General features: G+C 38.6%; 1 protein-coding gene across 1 annotated transcript; it reads right to left on the bottom strand.

The window, feature by feature from the left end:
* Positions 1-7,592: 7,592 nt before the first annotated feature.
* On the bottom strand, positions 7,593-11,308 carry LOC140246982 (uncharacterized). The gene is made up of 2 exons (XM_072326287.1): positions 11,193-11,308; positions 7,593-9,044 (listed from the first exon to the last, which is right to left on the bottom strand). Exon 2 carries the CDS (start codon positions 9,007-9,009, stop codon positions 8,101-8,103), a length of 909 nt encoding a protein of 302 aa, XP_072182388.1. The 5' UTR covers positions 9,010-9,044; positions 11,193-11,308; the 3' UTR covers positions 7,593-8,100.
* Positions 11,309-11,771: the final 463 nt, after the last annotated feature.

Genomic DNA, 11,771 nt, shown 5'->3' with positions numbered 1-11,771 from the left:
ATAATTTTTGGTTAAATACGTGCAAAAAGAAATGTTTCTGTTTCATTTGTTTTCATTCATTTTTCATTTGAGCTGAATATAGTGTCTCTCTGATGCAATGCCAAGTGCATGTGATGATGGAGAAGCCATGACCTTTTTTGACCTCTGTGTCCAGTTTTATGAAATAACTGTGGAATTCTTGGAATTACAGGCAACTCCACATTAGTGGTATTCTTGGAATTACAGGCAACTCCACATTAGTGGAATTACAGGCAACTCCATATTAGTGGAATTCTTGGAATTACAGTCAACGCCACATGAGTTGATCTTGATGGGACTGGGAAAAACACATTGACTTTAAATGGGCAATGTTGACCAACCTGTACATATACATTGTAGCAAGGAAACAGGGCAGACAGGATGGCTTTCCTTCCTCTCTCTCTCTCTCTCTCTCCCTCTCTGTAATTCATGGATATTTGATTTTCTAGTGAGAGTTATACGTAATTTAGCAGCCTGTACCCTAGAGTTTGGTTTGTATGTTGGTTGAACTGTCACTGGTTGGAGATTGGTGACTTTCAGAGACTGGAACAAAATAAACCAAAAGAAAAAATCTGAAAGCCTTTGACAGAGGCCATTAGTAAAAAAGCAGCATACTCTGATGCATGTAACAATTGTAATGTCCAAACCAGGTAGTGAGGGGATGGCAAGATACTGATCCAGTTGTACTGTTACAACCTTCTGTGGTTATTGTCCTTACAAGGGAGATGTAGACTGGTACTTTTGAATGTCTACACTGTATATCATGCATTTGTCTGAACTTTTGCATGGTGTAGGCCTACATGGTTATATACAATCTCATGATTTTGAAAACAGTGACTTTTTTATTTTTGTATTTCAATGTAAACACACTGACTACATGCATACTCACAAAAGAACTAATTATGATGCACAATTTGTATCAGATTATGGGTCCATGTAGTCATCTTCCACAGTCCCACATATACATATTTGTGTATGATGTCCACTTTGTTCATTCTATGAGGCACTTCTGCTGCATTGTTCCACTCAATGTATTCTTCCTACCGGTACCAACTGAATATCAGATGATTTCAGACGCCTTTGTATATATCTTCCAGTGGGGCATAATTATGTGGTGTCAAGGAAATAAATGATACATCGGCGCTGGGGTAACAAGACTTTGTATCTCAAATTTTGGTTATGGTTTGATTTTGCTGCAACATGTACAATGTATTTCCCATAGACGCTTGCCTGAGTATACTCGGGACTTGTCCTCAATGGGGTAATGGTCAGACAATCAGTTAAGTGATGTCCTGTCCAAATCCTGGCTGTCTTACCCCAAAAATAAAGCTGCCATGGCATGCCAAAGGAAAGGGAATCCCATTTGTTATACATAGTGCTTTGGCTGCTATGTTTTTTTGCTTTCCTGAACATTTGACATTTTGTAGATACGAGACCTTGTCACTCCAGCCACGAACGTCGTCGTCTTATACATAGCAAGCATTCTTTTCAGGCTGACATATTGTAGAAGTGGAAGAAAATCATTATTTATTGCAAGATTTGTTAAAACAAGCACAATTTTGCCCATTCACCAATGTGAAATGGAATTTACTTCTATCACAGTATATTTGATTCTATGCGAGGTGCTAAAAAGTTATTTCAAGCATTACTGATAATGCTATGTGAAATATTGTACACCATGAGGGAGTGTAAAGTGTAAGGTGTAAAGTGTTACACCTCTCTGCCTACTGTCCTCTGTAGTCTTTCAATCAGCAACATCCAGCCATTTTGTGTAAAGCGCTGTCCATGCAAAACATGTATATCTATGACTCTTTGTGAAGTACATTGTAGCGCTCCTGTATAATCTGAGTTAAACCAGAGGCATATGAGATTATCTTGACTGTGGCTGGATCAGGAGACTTGTATTAAAGACTGATGGGATAGGTGATATTTTAGCTACTGTAAAAGTGGAAATTTTCATGGTGTTGAGATTTTCGCGCATTTTTCGCAACCAAAAGCTAGCGCGAAAATAAAAGCATGCAGATATTTTTGTGCTATAATAGTAGTATAATTATGCTCCAGTAGTTGATGTCTTGATTCCGTGGAATTAAAATCATGCGACACTTCTTACCCTGACGAGCGCAAAAACTTAGTCGCGCGAAAATATCCACTTTAACAGTAGAAGGTAGAGAGAAATCACAATAATTATAACAAGGTCCCTTAGACTGCTGATTTTACCTTGTTAAAACTGGGCCCTTGTAAGTGGGCTCATTATGAGAAGTTTTCCTGTATCATATCATGTGTACATTACAAGCAGCTTCTATTCATTAGGATACTGTATACGCTATATATTTCGCGTGGGTTTTATTTTCGCGAATTTCGCGAGTTGGGAGCTATTCGCGAAATTAACAACACGCGAAAATATTACCTTCCAAATTAATCCCTTGCCTTGACGATACAAACATTTTACGGCTTACCGAACAGACCATACTGGCTAAGCTTGTTTACGTACATAAAGCATGTCCACGTCTAACTACTAGTATACACAGCCCAGTCGCTGTCGTAGCATTCGTTGCTAGTAAGTTGAAAATTCACACTTTCTTTGCCACTTCATATTTTCTCTGGTCCCCCAATCACGAATTTAACCACTCGCGAAAATGTGTGACATCGGCAATTCGCGAAAATTTATGTACGCGAAAATTATAGCGTGTACAGTAATCTCACCAACAGTGGGCATTCGCCATACAGTGGACTCCTGTTAAGACGAAGTCCATGGGACCGGCAGTTTCCTGTCGTTATATCGAAATTTGGTTGTAAGCAAACGAATGAATAATAGAAATACATAAAGCCAATAATGTTGCAGCCTGAATTTTCATTTCGTTGTAGCCAGAATTCCGTTGTAACTGTGTTCGTTATAACGGGAGTGCACTGTACTTGGACTGTTGAGGCCCATTATCTGGACCGTAGCTATATCATACAGATAAAGTACATGTAGATGTTGACTGAAAGATCGGTCTGTATCTGGTTGTCGGGGATATGTTCCGCGGAGACTGTGTCTGGCTTCACGGAATCCCCTCCTATACACGGAGGAGAGCAATAAAGTAAAAAAAAAAAATAATAATAATAAGACTCCTCCAGACAAATGGATCTTTCTGTCTAATGTAGATGTAGCTCAGGTATTCATAATCAGCATTCCATAGTTACCCCTTTCTGTGCCAGAGACTTTGGACAGTGTGTACAATGCTATGGGTTTTTCTGTGACAAACAACACTCAAAGCACACAAAGGGTTACATCAAATGTTTCTACCAAGATTTCAGACTTCAGAGAAAGGCCCTTACTATCTTTCTGGAACCCTAATGTGCAAAAGGACATATGTGACATTTGTAGAGAATCCAGTCTTCTACATTTTGACTCTATTTTTTTTATCAAAGCACACACAAAAGTTGAAATGGTAACAGACCGGTAAAATTGTGTAATAATTCAAGAAGTCGATGATGAAATATTTTTCTAGGAAGTACGAGATAATTCTTATTACTGGTATTTCCAAATTTACTTTGTATATTTCAATGACATTTTGTTATACACAAGAAAACTCTTACATGTCCTGACTATGTCGTTATAACCGCACAGCCAAAGAATATACCTACTGGGTATTAAAGTTTTTACACACCTACAGTGTATTACAGTGTATCTTGCATTGCTACACACACAGTATAACCACAGCAGATACTTTCTTCATACAGAAGTACATGTAGTTGTATTTAAATATCCCTTTTACACACACAGTATGAGGGGATAGTAGAGAAACACCCATAGAGCTACATACTGGGTGGACTAGACAGTGCATGGTTTGGTGAATTTAGACACCTGCCCCAATATGGCTGAATGTGAAAATAATGAATTTTATGGGATAAACCATTTTGTTCAAATTAAATTTTGCGTCTGTTTGTTATAGCAGGGTTTACCTGTATTTACTATACGCTGGTGATGAAATACCCTATGCACAAGATTTTAAGAGCAATGAACATTTATTTTGTGTTCCAGCTTCGTGTTCAATGTATGAATACTGATATTTTTCCCTGGGAAATGTTAGTGTTCCAGCATTGTGTTCAATTTATGAATACTGATCATATTCCCTGGAATATGGCAGTTTCAATGTATGGCTGCAAAAAGTGAAATAAATGATGTAAAATGATGGTGGATACATGTACCATGTTTTAACATCCTATGTGTTGGTTATTTCATTCTGCAATGAGGTCACCTGTGATATGTTGTATAAGGGAATCTTGTTTCAAAGGGATCGTATAGTTTTGGTCGAGACCTAATGTCATGTTTATAACATTTTTTTTTTTTTTTTTGTGGGATAATGAGAAACCTCATTGAGATATGAAAGAGCATGTAATTTCATGAAGGATTCAACGTTTATTTGATGAAAATTAGTCTTGAAATGGTTAAAATATCAAAAAAGCAATCATAATAAAATCTACAGGCCACAACTTTTATTAGGATCTCTTTGTTTTACCTTGTTTTGTTTTGTTTTTTTGACATCTCAGTCACTTCAGAACCGATTTTCATCAAATAAACTTTTGTTTCCCCCTAGAATTGTATGCTCTAAAACATTTCATAGAGTGGTTTCTGAATGTCTTACAAAATGTTACGAAGCTGAATCCTCATCTAAACCAGTACTGTACAGTCCCTTTAACAAGGACACTCACACACACACACACACACACACACACACACACACACACACACAAAATGACAATCACAAATGTTTCATCAGGTTTCTTACTATACATGAAGTGTACAAAAGCAAAGAAATACAGTTGTACATGTACAATCAACCTCACCCAAGTCGAATCTATTTGGATTGAAGAAGTAGCTGTGACCTAAGAGAAAAGTTGAATCATGAGGGAATTAAAATCAATAGAATACAGCAATGTATAAAGAGGACTTGATAGACCTTCGACTTAGACAATTAAATCAATAGAATACAGCAATGTATAAAGAGGACTTGATAGACCTTCGACTTAGACAATTATTCGACTTAATATGCAGGTCGGCCAAGCAAAGTTGACTGTATAGCAAGTTTTGGCCTGCAAATTCACCTTTGTTGGTTTATGAGGTTTTTGTTACACAAATTTGCAACTCTTTTAAAACTACATGTATATTGTAAGTTCCATTGTATTCATGTTCTTGTTGAGCTTTGTCCGAATGGCATACAGGTAGGTTGGTTATCCCAGTGCAGGTAATTGTGTGTAATACGGGTCTACATGCACCAAACAGCCACACACACACACACATTCAAATACAAACACAGCACAATTAGACAGGCAAACGCACACACACACACTTAACACACCTCTGGCACTCCTCTCTACATTGTAACCTTTCTTATTCCTGCCCTTGAACAAGCTGAAAACCACACGGATTAGACTTCATAATATCAGGGCATGCATTCACGGTCCTGTTTAAAGTCACATGATTTTCTCCTTACGATTAACACACAAGCTCCTTGCTTGCCTTGAACATAACTTTTTTCTTTAACATTCAAATATAACCAACTAAAAAAAAAAGAATTAGTTTATCTATTAAATAAATTTACATTAATATTTTGGGAAAATGGATAATACATACACATGTATCAATGCCACATATGGATGACACATCTACAGTACAGCAATAAGTGAAGAGTTTATTGCAACCTTTTCAACAGTATTTTCAAGCAAGACTACAGTAGACAGTGTAGTAGAAAGGACATTATTATTATCTGATTACCATCATTTGGTGAAATACCACGAGTACATTGATCCGTCAAACGGGTTGTAAGACTCCCATTATAACAAAGTACTCAGGATCTGCAGTTTTCTTTTGTTGTATCAAACTTTTGTTATAACCGAACAAATACAATGCACAGTATAATGAAAACACGCAAACCATGTTTGTTACAGTACAGTGCACAGTAACTGTATACATGTACATGGTAGGATGCATGTATTTTCCGAAAGTCAAGTACATAGTACTCTCAAAATGAACAACTCGTCACAAAAATATTGCCCTCTGTTAGGTGGGAAATGGCTAATTTTATTTTCTTTTCTTTTTCTTTTTTTTTTTACCATCTTTGATATCAACATAATTTTGATGAATTTGTTGAACAGAGAATGAACTGTAGACACAGTATTCCATGGCAGGAATAGCCATTATTCTACAGTATGTCCCCAAAACAAATTACAACATGTACAATCAGATTTTCGCATTGATAACTCCTAATATGATTTAACTGTCTAAATGCTACTTCAAGGTCTTAAAATATAACATCTTAGCTCTATTTGCAGAAAACCCCATTAAATTTGGTTAAGCATTCACAGAGAAATGTGGATTGTTGTAAAGCATGTCAGGAGTCTAATTCTTCCAAATCTAGGACTTGGCTGCTCTTGAAACTGCATACTGTATTAATGTGTAAACGCAATGGACAGAACTTGGAGGGAAGAGATTCCTGACATGCTCTACAAAAATCCTCATTTCTCTTTGACCACTGAAGCAAATCGGATGGGGTTTTCTGTAAGATGTGGGCAATGAGTTATAATTTCACACCCTGAAATTGTATTTGGATGGATTTGCTACATTTACAGTTATCACTGGAGAGGGTCCCGTTGTAATTTTGGGGGGACATATGGTACTTGTGCTTTTGATCTTGTAATCGTAATACATCACAACATCAGTTATTGTGCATCACACTGCTCATGTATTCAAGTATAGATACAGACTTTGAAACACCATTCTCCAACACTTAACCACAATTATAGTGGGCAATACAGAAATTTTCGTAGGTGGAGGAAAGATACACAACAAACCCATCTTCATATCTCATGAGCAAGGTTTTCTCCACTATGTGGACACTGTCACTTGTGTGAAAGAATAATTTGGCTTGAGAAAGTCCACATACAATTGAAGGGGTCGGTGCAATATAGTGCTAACCCACACAATAGTCATTTTGAGATAATCGCTGTTGAATGTTTGGAAAGTCCATACATTGTACATTAATAAAACATGAATGCATGCATTTCTTACCATCTTATTGGTTGAATTCAAATATGATATTTTCACAGAGGTTAGAGTGAAGGATAAGGATTATGAAAATGCATGTAACTCAATTTTGACAAAAGTGTGGGTTAGCACTATATTGCACCGACCCCTTCAATTGTATGTATAGTGGAGAAAAACTAGCCAGTGAGTCTAATATAAAGGTTGGTGTAGTAGAAGCTTCATTTTTTTGTTGTGGTATATGTACACCACACTAGACCTTCAGTATACCCAGGTTGATAAAATCAGCCATTTCATTGACTTTTGTCCAATTTATCTGCCAGTGCTCTATGTTGTACATCACTGTGAAAGGAATTGAAATGTAGAATGCGCGACAAAAACATTATAACACGTTTAGTGGAAAGCAAAAACAGATTTGAACAAATGTAAGTTTCATGACCGCAGTCCATGGACTCTTCACACAAGATATTTTCTGTAGGGGGTAGAGGTGTACCTCCAATCCTCCCCCCCCCCCCCCCCCCCCCCCCATCGGCCCCACCTACAGATGCTACTAACTCTTTCTTTTTTATTTCTTTCCATTGATTATTGAGGATAATGATAAAAGAGACTGTAATAATGACTATTAAACATGGGTTACACACACTGTACAGGTCTTTCAGTGTGTGTAAACAGCTACGCACCATGTCTATAGTAAAACCTATAGAAAGTTACGCTGCATCAGTATAAAGCATTATGATGTAAAATGTGTTACCACGTACTATAAAACAAGGAAAGTTCGCATGCATTTTAATTTTGTGAATTTTGCAAGCCAAGATTTGCAAAATTAAAATGCACATGAAAGTTCTTCTCCACACTATACACATTAAATGTTAGAGGCAACTTGCAAAAATTTCATGCTGCCAAAATATTGTGTCAACAGTACCGTATATCAATGAGGATGAGTCACGAGTATACTCGGGCAAGCGTCTAGAAAGGTGTTGTAGCAAAATCAAACCGTCCTCAATGGGTTTAAAAAAAACACCAGCAAAGTTTGGTGAATATAGACAACTGAGTGTAGCTTAGTCTTCATCATCATAAGACTTCCTCTCCCGTATTTTTCTCTTTCCCTTTCCCTTTTTCTGAAAACTAACATTTTCTCCTCCCAAACTCGAAGCATTCATATCACTCCTAGGAGCATCTTTGTCTCCCATACTGGGTGAACTTTCCTTTGTGGTCTTTTCTTCTGATTGGTCAAGTTTTCTCACAGTCTTCTCTGATTGGTCAACAGACTCCTCCTCACCGAGATGCCCTAAAGCCACACAATCTGCACTTCCAGCTCCCGTGACAGTGGAAGAAGCAGCAGTCTTCTTAGGCAGCCGCACCTTTTTCTGTCCAATGACGTATTCCGGCATTTTGTGCACATCACCACACATTGCTTTCATGCTCTCAGCTTCCTGTTCATCCTTAGCCTTCTCCACAGGCTTTTTGAACTGAATTTTGTCGCAGTACAAATCAGCATCCCATACCTCACTGCGCTGTTCTTTTGCCTTCCTCTCTCGAATTTCCTTGAGGAAGTCTATAGCAGCCCTCTTGTTGGCCGACTCCCCAGAGAGGTCAGTGTCCTCCAGGCTATACTCCGTCCATCTCTCTGGATGGAGCTTGTGGTCTGGTTCCCTTTGCCTCCTGCCACGTCCCTGCCTAGATGTAATTGAGCCTCTTCCTCCCCTCTGCTTCCAACTTGGTAGAATCCTCTCGCGTGTGTCTCTATGATCCTTCCGGGATCTACCACTCCGGTGATGGGGAATTTCTGGTGTTTTGAAGTCTTTTTGTTCACTGTCCCTCTCTTCTATAAATTCATCTGGACCCCTCTCTAGAACAGCCTTGTCATAGTCTTTCTCCAAGCCTGCTAGAGATCCGAAAACATCGTCCGTACGATTCTGGAAGCCACTGAGTGACCGCTGGTGACCAGTGTTCAAGTGAAATGCCATGGTCACTCTGTCTACTAGGTGAGTAGACTCAAAACCTGATAAAGTCAAAGAGATTAAATCAGAAAAGAAACATAAACTTTCAGGTGGAAAAAATGTCTTTACACAGGAAAGGGCTGTACAGTGTAAAGTCTACAGATGACAGGTACGGTTGGACCTACAATCAACCGCCTAATGTTTATTTGCTTGATAAGAATATTTAACACTGAAATTCACGTAAAAACTTGACCTACATGATTGAGAAAATCCAGCACTATCAAATGCCGTTGTTCCCTTTTCAATTCGAAGATTCAGTGCAAAAGTATCGCCGTGGAACTTGCGTGGCCTCTTTTCAGCTCCCCGCGATGCCGCTCCTTATTGAGATCGACTGCTGTTTTTGCATTGACAATGCACGCAAACCGAGTTGAACACCGTGTTGTACGAAGCTTTTTAGAATCTTCCATAGACATTACATTGCGATTCGGTTAAAATATTCATTCAAAATTTTGTCCTTGATTAAAACCATTAATGAACAGTGAATTTTCGCGTTTTCCCACACATCCTCATCAACAGTCAAAGCCAATCCATTTCTATGTGCTCTGCGCGCAGTGAAGTGCATACTAAGCGTTCTGTGTGCCAATACTACGCGGTCGGTTTCAATAAGGGCAGTAGATACCCAGGTATGTAGTAGGCAGGGTTACCATTGTGTACACCTGTGTAATCGCATGTCAAAATGTTAAAATTGGAATGGAGTAAAGTCAATGAAAGCGTTAACACAGAATCTTAGAATTTCATTAAGATTGGTCATAAATCTGAACGATATGACATGCTAACGGTAAATTTCTAATGCTAGTTGACACCAAAAAAAAAAGATAAGTAGGCACCCTAAATCTAAAACGTTCTTGTTAAAATTTAAGTACCTGTACGTACATTGAATTGAGTAGTGTCCTAGTGAGTAAATTGCAAAGTGCATGCAAGAAGCTTTGTGGGCAGAACGTTGAGGAGTATTTCCGAGAAGAATGTGTCGTCCGAGAACTCTCTAGATCTATTTTACTCTAGGCTAGACCATATAGGGTGGCACATCCTATTACCGGACGCTTTTCTTTGTGGCTTTGAATTCCGTACTCATAGAATGAAATTTCGGCTAAAAATAACACCACTTATTTACAGACTCATGGAAATTACGAATTCAGCCAACTCATGTCAATTCTCCGTTCCAGTTTTTAGAAAATATGCTTCAAACATACCCCTCTAAAGATAGTGGTTTTTTGCGCGGTGCAAAATTGCATTGTATTACCGGACGTGATTTTCGTAATCGAATAATCGAGGTCTTTCGCACCTAATCCTTGCGCCAGAATCACAATTCATCCCACAAATCACCGTACACATTCTCATCGAGCGGATGACAAACAAAAAATCTGCAAATGAGGCTCAAGTTTCGTATTTTAAGGTATCCTGTCTTGACCATTTCGAACAGTTCACGCAATAAAACCTTGTGAGAAATCGACAACTGGTTAGACTACGTCGTACGTGCTTTGTCTATGGGAGCTGCATGCGCGGGTGATGAGTTGCGGGCCCCTTAGCGCACAAACTATTTTCGCATTGTTCGCGTTTGAGGACGATAGCTACAAATTTCCGATATTGATCATGTTGATCAGTGAACTTTCGGTTCCATTGAAATCTTAAGCATTTTTCCTGTATATTAGTGGGATTTCGTAGAATTTCAGTCGTGAAATGTGATTCAAACATGCATAAATATTAACTAAGAAGAGGTGCAGGTCACTCGATCAACTATAAATTGGAGGTAAAATGTGATTTTTTTTCGTGTTTTTACATTTTTATGTGGCGTTTTTTGCGATTTCGGCCCACACAAAAGTTCTGTGAGGCTAATCTACGAAGTCTCGCGCGTACAGAATGTCATTCGTACGCAAAAATGTGCGTGTCCAGTAATACCGTGCTTCCGGTAATACAAGTATCATGCTTGCCCCTACACTCTCTAACACTCTACTAAACTAGACCATAACACATCTAACGGACAGCTTTCTGAATGCAACACTTTTTGTAGTATATGGGACTATCACATAGACATAGCAATACAGACGTGTCTCGATTCCTTTTGGTTATGATTGAACTCATTAGCACTCCAATAAGAGCTAGCACGGACATACTTCCCAACAGGCTAAATCGGATAAATCAATTTAACTCACACTATTATAATCGTAGTAAAATGTTGCTTTCGTAGACCAAGTGATCACTTATTATCCCTACAGACGTAGACAGGTTTATCAGTGTCATATCACATGGACGTTGGGTACGGTTTGCATTCTTCGCGGAAACGTACAAGCCATACGCCAGAGTGTAGAAGCAAGCTACGCTTCTAAAAGTCTGTTCTCTTTGGTACAAACAAGGAGGTACTAGGCGAGCACCTCCTTGGTACAAACGACGCGACGCGACATGAAATCATTGCTACATACGTAGAGGTCAGGGGAGGGAACCGGTGGGGCGGGGGGGGGGGGGGGGGAGGAACCAGTATTGGGGGAGATGGGTTCCTTCAAAATGATGCAAAATCACTGATTATTTCTTTCGGAAACCGGAACTTATAATATTCATTCACTTTGAACTGATTTTAATTCTTCTAAGTCTAAATTCCTGCCATCTATATTCATGTCGATTTAAACTTTTATTCCGTTATTTAAAATTTTCCTTCTTTCAATTCTTTGATCCCTTCTTTCGCCCTCTTTTTTTTTTCTCGTCTAATCGTTTCTATGATCCAGTGATTGTTTCTA

Source organism: Diadema setosum, chromosome 3, assembly GCF_964275005.1.
Source record: "Diadema setosum chromosome 3, eeDiaSeto1, whole genome shotgun sequence".
Classification (NCBI taxonomy): Eukaryota; Metazoa; Echinodermata; class Echinoidea; order Diadematoida; family Diadematidae; genus Diadema; species Diadema setosum.
Note: the sequence above shows the minus strand (reverse complement) of the source record. Positions and strands in the feature narration are given on the sequence as shown.